The sequence below is a fragment of the Nymphalis io genome, chromosome 18, assembly GCF_905147045.1.
Source record: "Nymphalis io chromosome 18, ilAglIoxx1.1, whole genome shotgun sequence".
NCBI classification, from domain to species: Eukaryota; Metazoa; Arthropoda; class Insecta; order Lepidoptera; family Nymphalidae; genus Nymphalis; species Nymphalis io.
The window spans coordinates 10,000,001-10,024,439 of NC_065905.1; the positions used below are offsets into that span (position 1 = coordinate 10,000,001).

Below are 24,439 nucleotides of genomic sequence, written 5' to 3' on the forward strand. Positions count from 1 at the left end.
CTTAAAGCAATACAATACAGTACCTAATATTAATAATAGATTTCTCGACTTAGTTATAAGTAATTGTGAATGTTCAATAGTAAGACACAGCGAACCACTTGTACCCGAAGACTCACATCATCCTACATTACTCATTTTACCTAAGATAACCGTACCGCGTGCAATTTCTAAGGCTTCTCGCACCATACGCATGTTTCATATAGCCGATTATACAGCAGTTAATAGAGCTCTGGGTGACATTGATTGGTTTGATCTCCTTAGTGAATCAGATATTACAAAAGCAGTAGATTTATTTTATGAAACGGTTAACAATGTTATACGTGAAATGGTGCCAACAAAAACTGTTGTATGCAACCGTCATTATCCATTCTGGTACTCAAAATCCTTAGTAAAGATTATTGCTGAAAAACTTAAATATCACAAAAAATGGAAAATGTACAACAGAAATATGGACTATGATACTTTTTGTTTATTGCGGGAAAGACAAAAAAGGGTTCAGATTTATTGCTACGACAGTTACATTAATTATTCCGAAATTCAAATTAAAAAGAACAGTAAATTTTTCTGGACTTTTGTTAAATCGAAACATGCTTCTAATTGCTTCCCTGAAACTATGTTTTATAATGATTCAGTTGCTACTGGTGGCAATGATGTTTGTCAACTTTTCAGCCAATACTTTAATTCGGTCTATGAAGCGACAGTTTCTGGCATTTCTGATCATGATTTAGATAATGTATCATCCAAGACGCATTTAAGTATTTGCTCTATAACTATTACACAAGAGATGGTCGAATGCTATCTTAAACGTCTTGATATCAGAAAGGGATACGGGCCTGATGGCATTCCTCCTTTATTTTTAAAATCATGTCGCGCTACTCTATCATATCCGATCTATTTGTTATTCAATAAATCGTTGACTACTGGTAATATGCCTTCTGTATGGAAGCGATCATATATAGTACCAATATTCAAATCAGGTAATAAGCACGACATAAAGAATTATAGACCTATTTCTAAATTATGCGTCATAGCGAAAACTTTTGAGAAAATTATCTATGATTCTATCTTTCCTTTATTACGTCCAGTTATTCTTGAACAACAACATGGATTTGTTAACTGTAGATCGACAGAGTCCAACCTCTGTGAGTTAGTGCACCGTGTTTCTTCATCTATGGATAAGGGCAACCAGGTAGATGTAGTTTATACCGACTTCTCCAAGGCTTTTGATAAAATTTCACATAACATATTACTTAAAAAATTGAAAGAAGTCGGTATACACGGCGATTTGCTTCGGTGGATAAGTTCATACCTTCGAAACCGTAGCCAGGCTGTGACAATCAAAGGTTATTGCTCATCCTTCTTTCCTGTCTCTTCAGGTGTACCTCAGGGATCTCACCTTGGCCCTCTGCTTTTCAATTTATATATTAATGACGTCAATGGCATAATTAAAAACTCATGTATTCTGTTATACGCAGACGATATGAAAATTTGTAGAGAGATTGCGACTCCGTTGGATTGCTCACTTTTGCAAGAGGATCTAGACAGATTGTGTCTATATTGTAAACACAATTCTCTATATTTAAATATAAATAAATGTAGCGTCATTCCTTTTTCACGGAAACGCGATCTTACTATATATGATTATCGTCTAGACGGTGTTGAGATTAATAAAGTGACCGAGGTGAGAGACCTGGGTATACATCTGGACAATAAGTTGACCTTCGGTTTGCATATAAGTAAGACAGTGGCTAAAGCTTGTCGAATGCTTGGTTTTGTGTTTAGAACGTCGAAAGATTTCAAGAAAACTAGTACCCTAACTCTTCTATATAATTCCTTTGTACGACCTATCCTCGAATACGCTTCCACTGTTTGGAATCCGCATTACAAAACATACATACACCGATTGGAAAGAGTCCAAAATAAATTTATAAGATTTGTGCGTTTTAAGGAATTTATACATAATAATGAATGCTTAATTACGTTATCACTCGCTGACAGAAGAGCGATCAGAGATCAAATATTCTTATTTAAATTAATTAATAATTTAGTTGATTCCCCGTTTCTCTTAGGTTGTATTAGTTTCCGATGCTCTCGAATCACCACACGTAAGTGCTTACTTTTTAATCCGTCACTCACCCGAAGCAAGTATGCGCAAAATATATTTGTATACAGAGCCTGCACCGATTACAATAAACGATTTAGCGAAATTGATTTTTTTACAACAGAGAATGTTAATAAAATAAGAAAATTATTGAAAGAATACTTGTTTAATAAATAATTAATAAAATTGATATTTTTTTGTAAAATAATAATGTATATGTATATTGAATCAATTACTTGCCATAAATTGATGATTTATGATGTTACTTTAATTGTTGAAATCAAATTTAAATATTTTTAATGACATTGTTTATATTTATGTTCATTAATATTATTGTAATTTAACTTCTTGATTTTTTTTTTTTTTTAACTTTGTAATTAGTCGATTTGATTGTACTCGTAGATTGCATTGTATTTTTGTCTCTTTCTGTTGTCTTTTTTACATGCATACTCTAACATTTGTACTATTTTTAAGTGGAAACTTTATTGGTTTATGATTTAGTAATAATTCCTTAATTCTATGTAATAACACACTGTATGTTTCCCAAATATAAATAAAATAAAATAAAAATAAAATCTCATTAACCCTTCCAACCGGAACACAAGAATTACAACGTTACTTTTTGCGGTGAATAAATAATAAATAAATAATAATAATATCCTGGGACATTTTTCACACACGGCCATCTGATCCCAAACTAAGCAGAGCTTGTACTTTGGAGACCAGAAAAAATACTACATATACTACTTTTCTTTTGTAAATACATACTTATATAGATAATTAGACCCAGACTCAGGACAAACAGACATGTTCATGCACACAAATGTCTGTCCTGGAATCGAAACCACAACCTTCGGCATGAAAGGCAACCACCAATCACGCCAACCAGCTCGTCATATATAAAATATGTATTGAGCGGGTGGTACCTATTCAGACCGGCTTGTGCCTTACCGGTGAATTGAAGGTTCTTACGATGTTTTAAGAGATTATAACTAAAATATGAAACTGGATAATCTTTTATTATAAATTAGAGAGAAAAGTTAAAGAGAATAAATAATTCCTTTCTAGAAACTTGGGAGTATCCCTTAAGAAAATCTAATTGAAATATCTAATACTAATATTTTTAATTTGTTACGCTCTTTTTGGTGCAATTTTCAAGATTAAATTCAAATATATACATGCATACAATATAAGCAAGACTGCCTCATTAGTCTAGTGGCTAGATTTAAGACCTGATCCTAAGGTCTTGAGTTCAAATGCCAGGTCACGCCAATCAAAAAATTGTTAGGATTTTTAGGATAATAGTCTATGGGCAGTGTGTATACTCCCGTGCCTCGGTTAGCACGTAAAGCTGATAGTCCTGCGCCTCTCTCTCCGGTCGTGTTGGATTGCCGTGACATCAGATTATGAGAGTCTGTATCTGCGATCTCTATCAGTGAGCTGTATTTGCGAGCACACTCGAGCACTACAACATATTCTGCGCAGTTGGGTAATCTCTCTCGGTATCGTCGCCGTAGCGGAAATCAGTCAGAAGAACATAATAAAACAAAAACGAGATCCAAACTGAATATCGAACGCAATCGCAATTGTAATCATAAGAAACTGACGAAAAGCAATACAATAAAAGTAGTTGTCATTTTTATTAAATGCCATCAATGCTATTTAATGTAACATTACATTACTTTACGTTTAATTCAACGACAGTTTTAATTATTTGTTAGTTTCAAACATAATTGTGATATAGTTGATTTTTTTAATCGACTTTATTACTGATTTCTTCTTTAGTGGCATTTAATGAATAAAGAAAATTAATTACTTACATTTAAATATTTAATTGTTTCGTTACGCTTGCAATTAAAATCGCTTTCGCTTTTAACGATAAGGGAGTTGTTAAATTAACGCTGTCGACTGAATAACGAGCTAAATGGCGAATAGCCTGCTATTTGTTACTTAGCTCGTTAAGTTCATTTATATCAGCTTAAATTTAAAGCTGATACAAACGAATAAAAATAGAATAAAAAAACATTTTTGGAATATTTATTTTATGTTTACTTGATGGTAACTGCCATACACTCATCATATATTATACCGCGAAACAGCAATACCTGGTATTGTTGTGTTCCGTTTAAAAGGGTGAGAGTCAGTGTAACTACAGGCACTAGGGACAAAACATCTTAGTTCCCAAAATAGGTAACGCACTGAAGATTTGAGAGATGGGTAATATTTCTGACAGGGCCAATGTCTGTGGGCAGTGGACACCACTTAAAAACTTAAAATTATAGGAATTAGACTGTGTATGTATATCTCTTAAATTAATGAAAATATAATTGTGAATAATACTTATTTAAGTATTACAATATTCCTGGTAGTATCGTAAGTCAATGTTATTAAAAGCGCAATTGATTGACGATTAACTGTGATAAAATTGTTTTTGTTTCTTAAATTTCCAGTGTCTAAGCAAAGGGGTTATTTGTTCGACTGTCTTCTCAATATATAAATAAAACAAACGATAACATTACGAAGAATTCGTACGATTATTTGACCTATAATAAAAACTTGTTTATAAAAAGTGGGTTTGCTTAATAGCTACTATAATGTAATGCGATACAATATTATCTCCGGTCCAATTGAGAGTAATACGAGATAAAATTTTATTGAATAACTGGCGTAAATTCATGATGTCATTCGAAGACTTCAAGATAATAATGGAATATAAGCAGTTGTTTATTCAGTTCTTGGTAGTAGGGCTTTATGCAAGCCCATTGGGGTCGGTACCCACTTATCACTTTTTCTACCCCCAAACAGCATACTTAGTATTGTTGTGTTACGGTTGAGAAGGTGAGTAAGCCAGTGTTACTACATGCAAAAGGGACGTAGCATCTTAGTTCCTGAAGTTGATGGCGCATTGACGATGACGGATAAGTAATTTTAACCACTAACCAACTATTTTACACCACGCCTACCTATAATATAAAAAATAAATTTATATAAAAAAAATACAAAAACGTTATAAAACAACAAACGTTTTTGTAAAACGTTATAAAACATAGAAGTCCAGCTGTGCACCTTTTCAGGCTGATTAATGATTTGTAATAATGCAGCTTCAGCATAGAATCGACAGGAAAGTTCAATGAACACAATTTGTAACAACATTTCTATATATTATATGGCTTTGTAATACTAATATCACAACTTCATATATAAAATGTTTTAGAAAATAATAAAACTTTAAATGTAGGTACTACATATTTAAGGATATGATAAAATGAAGGGCGAAGACATATTCTTATACAATCTTAGAACCAAGACGTTGGACGTTCTTTACGTGAATACTCGTTACATGCATTTCTACCACCGTTTCGGTATGTTGGTTCTACCGAGAAGAACCAGTAAGAAACTCAATAGGTTTAATAATTTACCACAAAACATCATTTAAAAAATATATTTTACCCCTGGTACAATAATATTTTCATTTAATAAGATAATGAAAACATCTCCAAATATTACCACACCGAGGTCGGCTTTGCACTGTCCTCGCTAATGGGCACGATCTTTACCCTAACGTGGAGCACCAACCCTTTGTTAATCTATCCTTTAGAAACCGTTTAACCTTTTACTAATGATAATGAACAGCAATTTTATTATTTGTCTCAACGTGTAATTTCAACAACGCAAAGGCAAATTGCATAAATAATTAAAGCTATAAAAGCCATTACAAACACTATTTTAATAAAATGCAATACAAATATGCTTTTTCCTACACTAAACAATTAAAATAATGCACAGAGTTAAAATAAATATTACACAACTATTTACTAACTAGCGGTATTTCGCTCTTAAGCAATCTCTTCCAAACAAGTAGAATAAAACAGTAAATATAAAATTATATTATTGATGTCTATAAAAAATAGCAGTTAGTAAGCATGTCTCACTGCTGGGCAAAGCCTTTTGAGAAGATGTGAAGCTTAGCTAGTGGGCTAATTCGTATTTTTTAATATAATTAAATAATTTAAATCTATAATATAACATAATCATTCAAATATAAACCTCTCTCTTTTTCGTTTTATATATATACTAATATTACAAATGCGAAAGTAACTCTGTCTGTCTGTTCCGCTGTCACAGGTAAACCACGGCTATATATTTGTTATGAAGCAAGCTTTAACCCCAAGGAAGGAAATTGGCTATTTTTAACCGAACCCTTCCTTTAACACGCGGGTGAAGTCACGGGCTAAAGCTAGTACTTAATAATGCAGTCTAAGTTACGCAATGCAAGTATTCTTTATTGACCTTGTTATATGAAAGTTCTTAAGCCATTTGAAACTCGCATTTGCAATACATTAGTACATACTTTCGGAATTTATTACATAGGTACATTCTTAGTTTATTATATATAGCGCTAGACATTTAAACACGAAATGAATATGAATATATTGATAAGCAAATCGAGGAATGAGATCTTGCGCCGATTTGACCCGTTTTATATATGACCCAGTATACAAATATATATACATATGTGTATCAGACAGCACTTTGTATTGCTGCGTTCTGGTCTAAAAGGTGAGTGAGCCAGTGTAAGTACAGACACAACATACATAACATCTTCGCTCCCAAGGTAACTAGAGCATTAGCGATGTAATGGTAGAAATATTAACCATTCCTATTTAATATTTCTTACGTCGTCAATGTCTATGGGTGGTGACCGCTTACCATCAGGTAGCCCCTTCGTCCGTCCGCCTAACTTTTTCATAAAAAAAGAAAAGTAAAAGTAATTCTCAATAGTTGAATATTTAAATTTACATAGGATATAATTTAACTACTTTATATAAAAATATGGAAAAAAATATCTGTGTCTAGAAACAAGAATATTTTGTACCGTCATAAAAACGAGGGTAGGTATATTAAGGAGGGAGTTTACGACGGACGGTATACGGATAATATACTGATATTGAAGTATAAATATTCTATGAAGGAGGTCTTCATCAAGTATTCTACTATGAGCCAGCTCGTAAAAGACATACGTAAGATCTGACTTCTAATCACATACTACGTTATTATAAAAATATATATTTAATGAAAAATAAAATGCGTACAAAAATAGGCTAATACTTATAAAACTACAACAATACTTTAACTAGTAATAATAATAATAATTCACCGCCGAGCACGAGATGAATTAATATAGACATAAATTAAGCACATAAAAATTCAGTAGTGATTGTCTGAGTTTGAACTCGCGATCTTCGGTTGACATTCACGCGTTCTAACCACTGAGCCATCTAGGCTCGATCAAATAAGTTAGTTTATTAATATTCAGTTGCATCAAAACAATAATTCGAAATTCAAAAACAGAACTATAAATTTTATTTCATAATGAATTTACTTCATTCTGTCAAGAATGAAACGTTTTTATTTCATTTATTAATAATATTTTTATCTAATATTTAAATATAACGTCGTTTAACATTTCACTACTCACTCTAAACCCGAAAGCATAACTCAAGTTGGTACAAAAAATGATTGCAGATTTATTTTTTTTATTTATTAGTATCATCGAACTGTATTCATAAATAGACAAAGACAAAACAGTTTTTTTTTTATATAAAATTAGTTGTGCACACGGGCAAATGGTACACTGGCTTAACCTTGGTATCGGAACACAACAATATTATGTTTTGCGAAGTTAGCTCAGTAGCTAGCTTTATAAGTCTGCCTATCCCGTGGCAAGACCACAGTGCCCGGTCGTTGATGAAATCGTAAAATTGATTTATGAAAAGAAAAACATCTTTTTTATTACTATTATTTCATTCTTTTTTAAGCACTGTGCAGTAATGCTCTTCTAGTCAAATTAAGCCACGACGGTCAATCGTAAGGACTAACCAACAGCGTATGATAAATGAATAATGCATTCGTGTATGCTAAGCACTCACGTCACATGTGCATCGTATTGTATCACTCTTGCGGTTCAATTGGGATCCTACCGGAGAGAGACCAGGCGTAGGACCAACATTTTCACGTGCTCTCCGGGGCACGAGAGTCTAATACTGCTAGGTGCAAAACTGAGACTTGATAGTAAGAATTCCATGACAGAAAAACTCCAAAAATCTAGTGACCCCACACATTATTCGAACACGGGACCTCCGGGTTTTAAACTTCAAAAGCTAGCGTGCTGGCGTCCCCTCCGTTAGTACGTGTTTTAATGTAATGAATAGCTCTTTAAGCCGTCATGATCGAAATTAAACACCAAATATATCAATACATAACAATAAGTAAAAATTTAAAAAAGTAACATTAACTATTCCTAAATATCAATTAAGAGCAATTAAATGTTCTATAAATACCACAATTAACACAATATTAAATCATTTTACTTAGTACAGGAAGTTGCCTTGATAAGACCTTACAAGTTACTAGTCAGCTGATTGCCAACACGTTGTGGCTCGTAAAATGTTCAATCGCCATAAGATGGAGGCTATGCACATATATAACCTTAAGAGAAACTATTAAAAAGAAAATATTATTTATCTTAATTTAATTATTTTGTAAAAAATTACAATTTATTCGATAATTTTTTGTTTGTATAATTTATACAGTAGATTAACTACGCCCCGGCTTTGTACGGAAAAAGAGGTTCATGTCAAGGAGTCATACCTTTTAAATACATAAAAATAACAAAAAAAAATAAAAAAATAAACCGTTTAACATATTATCATCAAGCTATATACGGACATTGGGGTAACTTACTAGAAGTCACCAGGAGTTCGACTGGCACTTCCCAATAGACACCGTTCTACCATAATACTTCATACATTTCATAACATGTAAAAATTAGGTACACATGCTTTTTTTTTTAAATATGAGCTAGCGCTTGACTGTTGTCACACCTGATAGAAAATGATGATACAGTCTAAGGTGGAGTGCGCTTGCCTATTATTATTATATTAGTAGACTGACATACATACGGCGTGGCCCACCGAGTGCCATCGCACCGTTCGACATATTTTTTATTAACCAGGGAAGATTTCTACTAGCAAATTGTCACTTTTTAGATTTTTTTTAGTGCAATCGAATCGAAGCGCGATCGTTGCCGCTTATCGTTTTTTTAATCTTTAATTTAATTAACGACTATTGGCATAAAAGTTAACCATTAAGTTCGGTTTTGACATATCGTTATATGTTAACGTCATATAGTTTCGGTACCGATCTGAATATATATAGAATATTCAAAGTTGGATTAGTATTGAAACGGATCATACCGTAATCATAATAGATTAGTAGAATTAGACCCAAGTACATTAAAACTGCTCACACCCCGTCGCCGGCCCATCCCGCCATCTATCTGACCGTACCTTAGACGTGATTAAATAACAAACATTACACACATTTCACATTTATATTAATCCACTATATATTCGATTTGGTAATATATATAATACTTGAACTGCCTCGTTGGTCTTGTAGCTTGATATAAGGCCGCCGACCCGGAGGTCCTGGGTTCAATTCCCAGGTCGGACCAATAAAAAGTTATTAGGTTTTTCTGTCAGACAATTCTCAGTAGCAGCCCGGAGTCTGGAAGTTGGAAGTGTGTACACTCCCGTACCTCGGAAATTACGTAAAGCCATTAGTCCTTCACCTGAACTATTTCCGGTGGTGTCGGATTGCCGTCCCATCGGATTATGAGAGTTAGGGAATAGAGAGTGCACCTGTGTTTGTGCACACACTTGTGCTATAATAACTCCTGTGTAGTTGGCTAATCTCTCTTGAGATTGGCCGCCGTGGCCGAAATCGGTCCGGAGGACATTATATATTATACATTATAATATAATAAATAAAACTGGAAACTTCATTGCGTTATGCTCGCAAACTTCCTTAATAATATTAAATATTCATATTTAAAATCATTTCCTTATAGACATTTAACACGCAATTATTGTTTAGAAATATATATTAAATAAAAATAAACAGAGTAAGATTTCATATCAAGAACCTTCCTTTTTTAATAATATAGTCTATTATAAAACATGTTTCGATAAATATGTTTTTGTGATTTCTATTTAAAGCAGTAATGTTGAGGACTATTTAGGGCCACATAAGGTTAATTGGTCACCTCTGACCACAGACTTTAGAATTGCAAGATGAATACACCACGTTATTGCGATTAAACTATACCAATTAGTTATAAAGGTATATTTTATTTTTTTTAACGCTGGAATACGCTTTACGCGGTTCCCCCACGGGAACAGTAGGGTATGTGGAGCTCGCCGGTGTCCAAGGCGCCGAGTGCGCCCCGAACATCGCGATACCCACTAAAAAACTAGCGGTATCCTTTCCGTCTTAACGAGGAGCGCCAGCCCAGAATAGATAGATATTGCAAAACAAAAAACCCTAGTAGTCGATATTTCAATTACAAATATGTAATTTGGATCATATATTTATAGATTTAAGTTTTCGACTCTGGAACTCAGAGCATTCTTCATCCAAAAAAATTATAAGACATTTATTAATTATCTGTGTTTTTTCTTCGAACTATTTTCGTTCGTTGTTATTTTCGAAACAGACGAGTACAATTGTTCAAAAAGATGTACATAACAAAATATCAATTAAATTAGATGGGGGTATGAACGCTTTGTCTTTGTTTCTTGAAGCCTATGGGGATTCAGTAAGAATACATACATGTGTTAAAAGGCACACGTTATCTATATTTAAACTGACCCGATGTTAATCTCTTCACAATGACACTGGATCAAGATAACACACGACCTTAATCTTGCTGACACGAATTAAGCTCATTTCAGCCATAAATACGGCTAAAGTGAGACTAAGCGTAGAATGGTGTTAAGCAAAAATATGTAAAATTCCATACATTTATGTTTTTTTTATAGAATAGGTAGGTGGACAAGAAAATGGGCCAGCTGGTGGTAAGTGGTTGCCACCACCATAGACATTGGCATTGTAAGAAATATTAATCATCTCTTACGTACCAGTGGGCAACCAACCCTGGGAACTAAGATAGTTGTGTAAACAAAACATGAAGTTCAAAGATTTTATATTCAATAGTTTTTTCAAATATCTTTTTTATATTTTACTGTATTTATACCAGGCTCAATAGTTAAGACGCTTTTACGTCTTAACCCCTCCAAATTCGCGTACAGCTTGTATTAGGAGTGGGCGCGACAATAGTCCAAGTGGACAGAATTGAACCTGCGACTTTTATATCGCTAGGCGCTAAACATTGCGCTATTGACGCTACGCAATACACACACGTTGTCACTGATACAGAAAATTACATAGGATATCGAACACCCTTACACTAATAAATTACATATGGACACAAGAATTATGACAGCTTAATATTTAAATCTAAAAAGAACCCCACGCCCTAATACCTAAACGCAAAATGCATGTGTCAACAAATCCATACCAACCTCTTAAGTGAACTATTGCTGCACAAATCTAACTTTCCGTTTAAAGTCAAGGCGAGGACGTGATAGGATGGCGTGTTATTTCGTAACTATATCACGATTGATACCTTTAAACAGATCCGTGACGATTATAATAGGAAATATTTCGATAATGGTATTCGTGGCTTTATATATCCGCGTACAATATGAACAGTAAAATATGGCCTTTGTATATTGTTCTCAGACTCGTACTCGTTTTTTTTTTTACAAATAAATGCCTTTTGATGTTTGAAGTACAACAAAGGTTTTATTTGCATTCCATTTTTAAACGAATTGATAAAATTTGAGAATGCTCAGTGTATGGGAAAATTAATAAATGATTGTAGGTTCATATCCAAGCACAGGTGAGCTATTATGCCCTTAACGTCCGACACGAAGCCACTGGCTGTTGCTATACTAAATCAACAACAATGGAAGTACCATTGTAAAGCAATAATATATTTTTTTAAATGCACAATGTACGTTTTTTTTTACTCTATCTCTACTAACTAACTCGTTAATGCACCTCTGTTCAGCAATCGATATTTTGTTTCGAGAAATTTAAGTTTTATCAATCCATGCTGATAAGAACCTTAGAAGTAATTAATAGTAAAGTCAAGCTGACGTACTAAATCTCAATGTCAAGTTTCCGCCCTAGTAATCAGCAACGGTCTAATAAAAAGTGTCACAACTCACAAAATCAAGATTTTTTTTATATAACGAAAAAAAAATATCAAACGGAAAGTTGGAAGTGTTAAAATCTGCGCTAAAATAAGACTGGTTTTCCATTGAGAGGAAATATAAACGTTTGCTGTAACGCTGAAATATTTAGGATTCTGATATTTGACAAAAACATAATATGATAAGTAATGATTTTACAAAATCTTTTCAGGCTAAGAATTTCTTATTCTGCATACATAGTTATCGTTTTACAAAAGATAATTCCACAATTAATTCTCAAATATTTACCAATGTAAAAGTTTACTATATTATATAATCCTTCATGTAATGATATAACCTCATTAATATTTTTATTAAATCAATTGCTCGTTAAAAAATAATTGTTCAAGCCAGTAGTTTGTACAAAGATGAAATCATGAAGAAGATTTATGTATATTTATAGTGCTAAGACTTACTAATAAAACAAAGTAATGAAGACTTAAGATAATCAATTTTATTTATTTTGTAAATAATTGTCAATACGACTCATGTGACATTTATGGTACATTGTTTGTCGGAAAGCATCGAGCAAATGTCACCATCAACTGTACAAATTTTCAACTCAATCGAATGATTTAGAAACGGATTCGATACAAACAAAGGAACATTCATTTATGTACATATAAATTGAAACGGGAAGGTAATAATGATAACAATATATCAATAATCGAATGTATATTTATATCGTAATACTTTTTCCAATTTGCAACTCTTATTTTCCCGTTGTCATGGCCACATCATCTCATCCGTTATTCTGGTTGTCATAGCAACATTTTTGTACAAAAACGAATGACGTTTCGAAATGAGCCGATCGGGTATTAAGTTCTGTTGTCACTCGAATGGGACGCCAGTAATGGTTACAGGCGGCCTTGGTGGACAGTATTGGCTTTAACTGTCGTGACATGGCATGGCATGGCTTAGCTTGGCATGGCTTGGCTTGGCATGGCTTGGCTTGGCATGGCTTGGCTTGGCATGGCTTGGCTTGGCATGGCTTGGCTTGGCATGGCTTGGCATGGCTTGGCTTGGCATGGCTTGGCTTGGCTCGCATGTGGCATGTGGCGTGGCGATATGTAGCGTGGCGTCACAAAATACAAAATACGTTCAAAATTAATTTTATCTATTTTGAATATGATAAACTATTTCTGGCAATTAAGTTTTTCCATTTTTTTTTAACATAAAAATGATAACCATTATCTAACACACGCATAAAAATATATTATGATTGGCAAAATGTACAAACTACTGAGTGTCTTGCCGGTTCTTCCCGGTATAATGTATATTCTGCTTTATCATTAAATTTATAATATCTTGTAAAACGACGATTCAAAAGTTCTACATAATCTATTTGAATAAGCTATATTTTTGATGTTTATTAATATATAATATATTGAAGCTTCAATAAAGTATATCCCGTATCTATGTCGTGCGCCTTAAATGCTGAAAGGGAAAAAAACATGACTAGAAACTTTTTCTCGAAGAATATTGAAAACGATTTTTTAGGTCCAAGGCAAAGGTGGCTACGAGTACATTAAATCGTGGAATAATATTTTAGAATATATTTGTAAGAGACCACATCAAGCACATTAAATAATGATTAAATAGAATTAATAGAATAAATGTTACGTTGTAATAATAAATGAACATAGAACCTACAAAAAATAATAATAATAATATCCTGGGACATTATTCACACACGGCCATCTGATCCCAAACTAAGCAGAGCTTGTACTATGAAAACTAGACAACTGACATACTACATATACTACTTTTCTTTTGCTAATATATACTTATATAGATAATTACACCTAGACTTACGACACAGACATGTTCATGCACACAAATGTCTGTCCTGAGTAAGAATCGAACCCACAACCTTCAGCGTGAAGGCACGCCAACCGGTCTGTCAAAAAATATGCACAATGGTTATTAAGACTATATTATGCAAATGTGAATATATGAAATTCAATCATCATTGAAGTTCAAGGCAATTGAGTGGTGCTTTTTTATAGCATAGGCAGGCGGTCGAGCATATGGGCCGCCTGATGGTAATTGGCCACCAAAGGCCCATAGACATTGGCATTGTAAGAAATGAACCTTGGGAACTAGGATGTTATGTCCCTTGTGCCTGTAATTCCTTGTGCTTGTACGGGTTTGAACCAGTAATCTTCGTTGTTTTTTTTCAGTTTATAGACACATTTAATTAAAAAAAAACATAAGTCGCTTACATCAAAATACATATATAGTAATATGACATTCATATTCGTTTTATTGACCTAGGACCAGCGTTTAGGGCTTTTGGGTTCAATGGTAAGAATACCGTCCCCCTTCGGCTATTGTCGTCCACACTTTAGCAATATAGTTATTAGTTTATTCCTATTAACGTGTTTTTATAATGTGCTATAATTCTGAAAAAAATAACAATAATAAGCTCACCTAATTATCCCGGTTAAGATAAATTTGCAATACCGCTGTAGGTAAATGTCGCTATGAGATGTAAAAATATGAAAAAAAAAAAAACCAAAACAAAACCTACTAACCTTGTCATTTCCATACATGGGACATGTATTACATTAATATCTTGTGAATAGATGTTGATGGAAACACGACCAAGGATAATGTATGAAAAATTATTATACATATGTACTTCAAAAATATAAACCCGCGTTAATCATATCACTTGTACTGGTAGCTATTACTAGTTTTCATATGTACAGTTAACATGGCAGAGATTTTTGGTTTACAAAAATGTTTTTACAAAAGCCTGAGAGTATCTTTGAGAAAATACTAAGGTTTTTTTACAGTAGATTTAATTTTTAAAATATTATCAAGAGATTAATATTCTTGTTACTTTTAAAGCATTTTTTGTATCTTGCAATAATGTCTTATTATCCCTCAAAAAGCCACTTTTACCAACGGTATTAGTAAAGACTGCTATGCTGTGAGGCATAAGAAATATAGATGGTGATTGTCGACTTTGATTTCAATAATTGTAACAATTTAAAGTTTCAACAATGTAGTGTATCTCTGTAAGCGATTTGGTGGTAGGACCTTGTGCAAGCCCATTTGGGTAGGTACCACCCATTCATCAGGTATTCTACCGCAAACCGGGAATAAGTATTGTTGTTAACGTAAGTGAGCCAGTGTAACTAAAGGCAAAAGGAACATAACATCTTAGTTCGCAACGTTGGTTACTCGATGACGATGTAAGGAGTGGTTAGTAGTTCTTACATCGCCAATGTCTATAGGCGGTGGGGACCACTTACAATCAGATAGCCCAATATAATCAGATCACTTATAATCAGATAGTCCGCCTTCCTATATTATAAAAGAAAAGTCGGCTGTAAGCATTTTACGATCGGGTCACTTCTTAATAATAACAATGATTGTCAACTGTGTTCTTCAGCTGTTTCTACAAGTAGACAAATATATATATATATATATATATATATATATATATATATATATTATCTACAATATTAAATTGGTGATGATTTAACAAATAAACTGTAAACACAGAAATTTCCAATTATTTCGGTGGAAATGCACAAAACGAGAACAGCTTTGAAGGGATTGCTAATTACAAATTCATATCGCTGCCAGCCATAGAACTTGCATTGTTTGGTCCTTTGTGCTGTTATTGTCCCTGTTCTCGCTCATTTAATCTGTAATATAATACAAAAATAAGAATGCTACAGACCAAATATCCAATAAATTGCTTGTAACACAAATTAAAGAATCATCTAGTAGCTCAATTGGCATTTTAAGTAAAAGATTTACTGTTAAAGATACCTCTGATATCTTAAACAAGCTCAATCGTATAACACATTCATAAAGGTTACATATGTTAAAAAACTTGGGATTAACAATAAAAAAAATCTTGTGTTAAATAGGTCTACTTGTTTTAATTTTTTCAACTAAATAATAAAAGCGGACTATATAAAGAATAGTCATAGATACCATCATAATATATTGTCAAAATGTAAACAAAACGCAAAAATAATCATCGAAATCGGTTTGCGTGGTAAATAATAATTATTTTTCGTTCATATGTCGCGTCTTCGCATATTTATGTGTTTAATTATTTCCGTTAACCGAACATCGTAAAAAAATAGCACTGCACGTACATTTCGACGTCGGTAAAAATAGTAAAAACTGAACTTTATTCATGCAGTAATAGTTTATATAAAATATATAACGAATGAATTTTGCTTCCCAGGTCCAGGATGTCTCCAGCAGCGTCGTTTGGTGAACGATGGGCTCGCGACAACCTGACAAGAGAAGCTTCATCGGACGAGATTCTGAACTTAGAACTTTTTCCTGTCACCTGTGATGGAAATGAGGCTGAAGCTGCTAAAAGAGCCAGGAGATACTACACGGCTAGAGGACCTGGGGGACTATCGGATCTCTGGCACAAGAGACACCCAGATGATGAGGATATCCTGTCTAGTTGTCAAGATGCGTAAGTACCTATTTATGTAATATAAATTTTATTAAGTATAGATATAAATCCTTATTCAACGCAAAGAGTCGTGAGTGGGCAAAACTCGTGGAAACACCCGATTAAAGAGTTCCTGACGCTACACGATCAAGATTGGTTTGTTAGGCTTGCAATAAAGGCCAAAACGTTAAAGTATTGTCACTACTCGATATATCGCAATACACATTACACATCTGCACAAGACGTGAAAAATATTGCCTCTCTTGTAAAGGGTCATTCATGCATGCTGAATTTACGTAAATTGAGTTCCACTTTGAAAAATGTTATATAAATTGGAAATCACGTAAAGGTTGCAGAGTGAATAGATTGCGACAAAAATATGAACGCTGCAGTTACTCGAGCGGAAATCTCTAGCAAATCTCTTAGCAAAACATCTTGGACGCAATATTTCGATAAAGGAATTTTCAACATCATTTTTAAATTAGGAATAAAAATATCAAAAGAGAGTATCTCAAATCAAATATTTTTTTAATAAAAATTAACAAAATTAATAATTAATATAGCTACATTATCAGTTGTCATATCGCACTATCATTCTATGTCCACACGGGCGAATCCGCTAGCGGAAAATAATGTAAATATATCTTGGTATTCCAACATGATTGGGGTCCGTCTACCAATAATATAAAACGAATTTCATTTCAAACGTCACAGCTGAAAATACTCTTCATAATCATAAATAAAACTAATATATAGAAAGATAACAAGAGGTGTGGGATGTATATTTTAATAAAATCATTTAAATATTCCGTATATTTAAATGATTTTATTAAAATATACAGTATAACAGTACAATATATACAGTATCAAATACAAATTAAATACATTATTTTATATATGACAGTTCTACCTTCCTGTCATAAATAAAACATTAACAAATATTTCTTAAACAAACCTTGCTGTCATATGGTTTTGAAATACTAACACGGTTAACAATAAACAATTTCAGATACATAGTACCGTTGCGCACACGCACCGTCGGGGGTAAGCGCGTGACCATCGTTTGCTTACCCGCACCTACGGCTTCGGACCGGCCTCTCTCTGCTAGAGCTTTGTTGGCGAGGTGGCTTATGATATTAGACATAAGGTATATAAAAACTTTTAAAATTAGTCCATATAGTAGTCACGTGACTAGAGAAGAATATTTTTGAAATGACGCACAATATGATACATTGAATTTTTGCAATTTGATTGAATATAATTAAATTATGTTTAGGAAGCAAAGCCGAGATGGCCCAGTGGCAAGAATGCGTAAATCTTAACCTATGATCGCTGTATGAACACTGAATTTTCATGTGCTTAATTTGTGATTATAATTCATCTCGTGCTTTACGGTGAAGGTAAACATCGTGAGGAAACCTGCATGTGTACAATTTCACTGAAATTCTGCCACATGTGTATTCCACCAACCCGCACTGGAGCAGCGTGGTGGAATAAGCTCCAAACCTTCTCCTCAAAAAGGGAGAGGAGGCCTTTAGCCTAGCAGTGGGACATTCACAGGCTGTTACGGTACGGTAGGAAATAATTTTGTAAAAATTACGTCGAGTGGCAGGACACTGAATTTAGTACATTAGAGCACATGATATCTATTTTTCAGATTTGGTACCTGCCACCAAATTCAATAAGATGTAAAATTACATTTTTATACAAAGTAATATAAATGTTAAATATGCAATTTATAAAATTAAAAAAACACAATGTTCTCTGCTTTGATAATATAACATTTTACATACTATATTATATACTTAGATATGTTAAGAATTGTAACAAAAACATACAACAACAATTTTTTATAAGCAGTTTCTAACAAAGTAGCTGTGTTCTTCTCTTTATGTCGCCGTTTCAAAAGGCTAAAACTTTCCTTATTATCAAAGTTTTTCCAGCTTACTTTAGTTATGTCATTGTTATGGCGTAGGAAACTTACACGAGCGCAATTCAAAAGATATAATCTCATTCTAAGATTGAATAGAAAATAACATCCTTCTTTCTCAGATTGCGTGAAGATCCAACTCCCGGAGAAGAAATTGTGTTCATAGATGTTTCTGATTTACAACCTTCGCATCTTAAGAATCATTTCCGAGGTTCATATTGGAAAGACTTTATTCGTTGTATGAAGGTATGTAGGTAACTTTATATTAAAAGCTAGTTGAAATTATGCTCCTGTATTTCTGTCGCGAGCATTCTTGTCACAATACTCTTTTGCTATAACTTTATTGCAGGCGCCAACAATAGTAATAAATTAATTTTTAGTGAATTTTCTCTTGATGACTTTAAATAAATGAGATATTCAACATCTAGTTTAGTAGTTTAGTGTCATAAATAAATCGTATTTAGTAAAGTGTGGTTGTACCACACCAAATAGCGAGTATATTATCCTAAATACAGTTACTTAATATAAATATGTACAATATTGGTAACCTACATTGACAATTGCTAACCGCTTTATTAACCATCTAGGATTCGGATTAGCCATAGGATCTTGATAAGGTTAACTTTTTATTGGCTGGCTAAGTTAGTGATTTATATCCCAAAGTAAGTGATCACAATCTCGTAATTCGATAAGCACGTGAACGCTTTGATTGTCTTCCCATAACACTATAAGAGAGGGAATAAAAGATGTGTGTGTGTACAAAAATAGATTTGTACACACACATGTGCACGGGTGATTCTTGAATGATGAGAGCTTCTATTTCATTATACATTTTCTTTTATAAACATCAATATAATTTGTTAGTTTATATATTTTCAGTCAGCTTATCCTATCCGGTTTAACGAAGTGCACGTAATTAATACGCATCGTTTGAAAGCCATGTCGCTTCTGCTTCTGCATATCGGGCTATACCCATGGCGACGCAAGATTGTACACGTTCATTCGCATACGGAGCACATCAACGAAGCAATGGGCGTGGATTTCTTCTCTGTTGAAGGTCTACCGTATGAATATGGTGGTAAGGCTGGAGCCATGAAAGACTTGAATGGTGAGTGTATTTTTACATGGTAACAAATATACGTGCATGTGATATACACAGTCAATATATTTTAAAAAAATAATGTCCTCCAGACCGATTTCGGCCACGACGAATTTAAAGAGAGATTATCCAACTACGCAGGAGATATTATTGTGCACAAGTGAGTGCGCAAACACAGGTGCACTCTCTATTCCCTAACTCTCATAAGCCGATGGGACGGCAATCCGACACGACCGGAAAGAGTTCAGACGCAGGATAAACGGCTTTACGTGCTTTCCGAGACACGGGAGTGTACACACTTCATCACAGAAAAACCCAATAACTTTTTATTGGTCCGACCTGGGAATTGAACCCAGGACTTCCGGGTCTGCGACCTTACATCAAGCCACTAGACCAACGAGGCAATCAATTTTAAATTGTATTATATCTAATCTAATATTGAATATGTTTTTCTTTGTAAACAAATGTGTTTATTCAGGAAAGAGACCTAAATAGACAAACTTAAAAGAGACACAAAAATCATATAAATATGTACAAGAATTGCTCTTTTAATATTATAAGATATGGTTTAGAACAGTTAAATTATCACTAATCGCCTATAGAAATTCTTACTGTATGAAATATTAACCTATGTTGTACCTAAATAACCTATGCCTCTGTGTATAGCCAACCACAGAAATAAACCCAAATAAACAACTTTGACACCGATATCATTGGTCGAGATCTTGAATAATGTATGATATTCACTATGGATTCGCGAAAAGATGGCATTTTATTCAATGTCCGCGAAACTTCGAAAGTTAAATTAATTTTGGTTATAACTAGATCAGTGGAATCGTGTTGTTTTTTAAATAAAGGTAAATTAATCAAGAACTGTTTATAGCGGGTAATACAGCAGAACAATTAGAAAATCTCATGCAATTTGTAAATCTACGGTGTGTTTACCTTTATTCCTACTCCGATTGGAATAGGGTGTATGTGGTTACACTGTATCGCTCATGGTGAATGTCTTTAACTAGGAATCAATTAGGAAACGTAGGAATATTTATTTTGTTTTCATTAGCACCGCCCAATTGATGACATATTAACTTTAAACGGATATAATCATCCTTGCGCCCAGGAATTTTGCATTTTGGAATTAATAATTTAGAAAATAGATTTACTATCCATTTGGTAAATCTATATTGTAATAATATGGGTACTTTTTCTGACTTCCGGAGCACTATTCTTTTGAGGTTTGTTTAATTTAAATTTTTCCATCTCTACCGATTTTTATTTTTATTTCCCTCTCTAGAATTTTAAATTGAACCTAACAATTTTACAACTACAACCCTACACCCATGTATAATATTCTTATTACAATTTGGCAATTTTATTATTTTTATTACACTGACGCAAAGTGACAGTGAAAATAGTTTTGTGAAAAACCTTTAATGTTACGGTACTCTAGTACATTTATTTCCTTCTGTCTAATTATTTCTAACAACATAATTGTATTTATTACAGACGAATGGACTAAGAAATTGCTCCTAAACTCTAAGTGGCTGCAATTAGAAGAACGTAAATACTATGAAACAGAGCTAAAACCGGAACTCAAATACGCACGTCACAAGAGTGTCCGGAATCTACACAGGAACGCGTCATACGACATGCTTACACGCACACATTCATGCAGATCACTACATAAACAAGGTGACTTGGATGAAGAATTACACGGTGATTATAGGACTTTGAAAGTGGCGGATAAACATTTTTATGTGTGATTTATTTGCTTTTACTCAAATGACAAATTCAGGATCTCTATTGTACGTGACGTTTTATTGTTTCCTCCATAGATCGTAAAGTATGCTAGAAATTGCATTAGTTGTATTTAATTCATTCGTATAATACATAAGATATTATAGTCTTCATAATCATCTGAAATTTTCTCAATCCTAAAATATTTTTTTAAATAAACATGGCGGAAATTTTATAAAGTAATAAGATACTTTAATTAATGTCCGTTCTTATATTATAAGACTAGAGAGAATGCGTGTAAGTGAGACAAGCAACATTAATGACAATATGTTAGAGCGAATCGAATACATAATGTATGTTCAATTTTATTTGTACTATCTTATAATCTTAACAATTTATGACCAGTGTACACATCTCCTGTTCCTAACAATGTATTTTTTACTTTGTATAATAAATATTTGTAAAGACGTCGTTCAATTTATTTGATGCTCCGAGAGGTGCATCAAGTTACGGGCTCTCTTTTCGCGTGCTTATAGTGTGGTTAGGTACCAAGCAAACCCCAAAATTGTAAGTGCCAACTCGGCTTCGTTTACCAGAAATCTCCAAAGTTGGGAGGCCGCTTATGTACGAAAAGTTTAAATACAGGCGCAACGTCCAGACAGGGCTCTGGTTCGAACCCGGTCGGTTGTCTTTTTTTATATAAATATTTTTTCCCCCTTATAATAATTGATGTCCCCTAATTTATACAACGAAAAATGTTTAAGTTATAGTAACTTGCTATAAAACCAGTAAAAAAACAAAATTTAATATGTACACCGAAATTCGTATATTATGTAAAAACTAATGTATTTTTAAATAGGAAAGCATAAACAGTTATAGAATTTACAAATAGTATTTTAGCTAAGCTACAATTTAATCTTATATTCAGCTTTTGATGGCTCAGTGTAAACTAACTATGCGAGTCCTTTACGTCGATTGCAATAGTTTACCTAGTACTTCTACTTTTCCTCTCTCTGTCTTTGCTATGCTATACGTATACTACACTAACATAATAAGACGCCTTGCATGTTGTCCAGAGGTCTTAAATCGTATGTTTATGTCGTTATAACATGTTAGAACAAATTATATGAGCTGTCGAGGTCCCTTAATCGAATGTTGAAACAAAAAAAAAAACTCGTACGAGAAATAAATCTTATAATTGCAATTTTCTGCAAGCGCTTCGCCTACGTGTGTGTGGTGAATTTCACTTTCCCATTTAAAATATTATTTAGGATTTCGATTCGAATCTATTAAATTATCATAATAAATATTATTGAGGGGTCTGTCTGTGATTTCAAAATAACTGCCTCTTTTAAGTTAATATGGCTATTTACGAGTTACCAAAACCAAAATAATTTAAATTTTTTCTGTCTGTTTGAAATGGCTAAAAATTACAAATTGAAATAAAATAATATAAGAAGTATTTCAAGTTTACGTTTAGTCTTTATTTCATTAAAATCGGTTGAGTCTATCAAAAGTTATAAAAACATATGTATTTTTTTGTTATAATATATGTTGCGGCCATTATCCCATAGATGGCGGTGTGCTAAATACTGCAATTTCTGAATCGCGGTGTCTAGATTTTCCGGTGTATAGTGACGTTGTTCACTACATACATTTATAATAAGCGTCTTGATAAGACTTCCGTTATCACTGCCGTTGTTCCGTTTGGTTGTTATAAGTCTTTTAGTTTTACATTAATCATTACATCGATATTATTATTTACTTTGTGCTTGCTATAATTAACTCGATCGGTTCACGGTTATAATTTTGTTCCTAAGTTAATGTTTTATGTATTGAATTTTATAGATAATTATTTTATAGGTAGGGCTAATTAAGTTTTCATTAATTTGTTCAGTTTTATCTTTATTTATAGTTTACAACCAACCTTTATACACATAAAGGAAAAAATTCAAGGGTTGAATTTTTTCTATTACTTGCTGCTGCTTTACCCATGGGAAACTATATGTAGCATGATCACGTGTAAGTCATTCCAATAATTGTTGTCTTAGCCAATGGAAATATATAGTATATAAGGAATCGTAACAATATTAACAGTAATTCAGTATATTTACCCTAATTACTAGAATAATAATAGTCGCAATAATATCATAAATACGAAAGATTGTGCGTGTATGAATATTTGTTACTTCTTTACGCTTTATCACAGCTAAAAAATGTCATAATTAACATATATTGGCATTTTTATTCCGCTTAACTGGATTTTCGATTATGACGCATGCGAAGGCGTGGGCGGTGCGCTAGTACGATAAATGAACCTTGAAATCTTTATAAGAATTTCAATGTGTGCACTGGCATTCGATAAATTGTTACCATTGACTTGTACTTCACAAGACACTTATACGCCTAATGCCTTAGAGAATTGGATAATATATGGCGCCATGCTATTAAAACAGTTAAGGCGCATACAATTAAAAAAAGTTAATTATTATTAAGTAAGAGTAAAAAGTAGCAGACTCAATATTCCTCGTTGTAGTAGGCTCTGCTACAATTTCAATATATTTTCATTCCAGACATGTACTAAATGAATTTCAAGCTTAAAACTTATCACAAATTTTTGCTTATCCATTTAAGGCGAGTCAACAAGCGATGCTCAGAAAAGTATACATTCACGTAAAACTGTTAATTATTTTTTTGTAGTATAGGAAGGCGGACGAGCATATGGGCCACCTGATGGTATGTGGTCACCAACGCCCATAGACATAGGCATTGTAAGAAATATTATCCATCGCTTACATCACCAATGCGCTACCAACCTCGGGAACTAAGATGTTATGTACCTTGTGCCTATAATTAGACTGGCTTACTCACCCTTCAAACCGGAACATAACAATGACAAGTACTGTTGTTTTGCGGTAGAATATCTGATGAGTGGGTGGTACCTACCCAGACGAGCTTGCACAAAGTTCTACTA

The 24,439-nt window shown here is 33.3% G+C and overlaps 1 protein-coding gene across 1 annotated transcript in view; it reads left to right on the top strand.

Moving 5' to 3' along the window:
• LOC126775460 (uncharacterized) overlaps positions 1 to 21,897 on the top strand; it is a 27,692-nt gene extending 5,795 nt beyond the window's left edge. The window contains exons 2-6 of the mRNA XM_050497429.1: positions 16,478 to 16,720; positions 17,709 to 17,846; positions 18,752 to 18,875; positions 19,509 to 19,737; positions 21,235 to 21,897. Coding sequence (XP_050353386.1) covers positions 16,485 to 16,720; positions 17,709 to 17,846; positions 18,752 to 18,875; positions 19,509 to 19,737; positions 21,235 to 21,491 — 984 coding nt within the window. The 5' untranslated portion in view covers positions 16,478 to 16,484 and the 3' untranslated portion in view covers positions 21,492 to 21,897. The remainder of the gene's footprint in view (positions 1 to 16,477; positions 16,721 to 17,708; positions 17,847 to 18,751; positions 18,876 to 19,508; positions 19,738 to 21,234) is intronic.
• Positions 21,898 to 24,439: the final 2,542 nt, after the last annotated feature.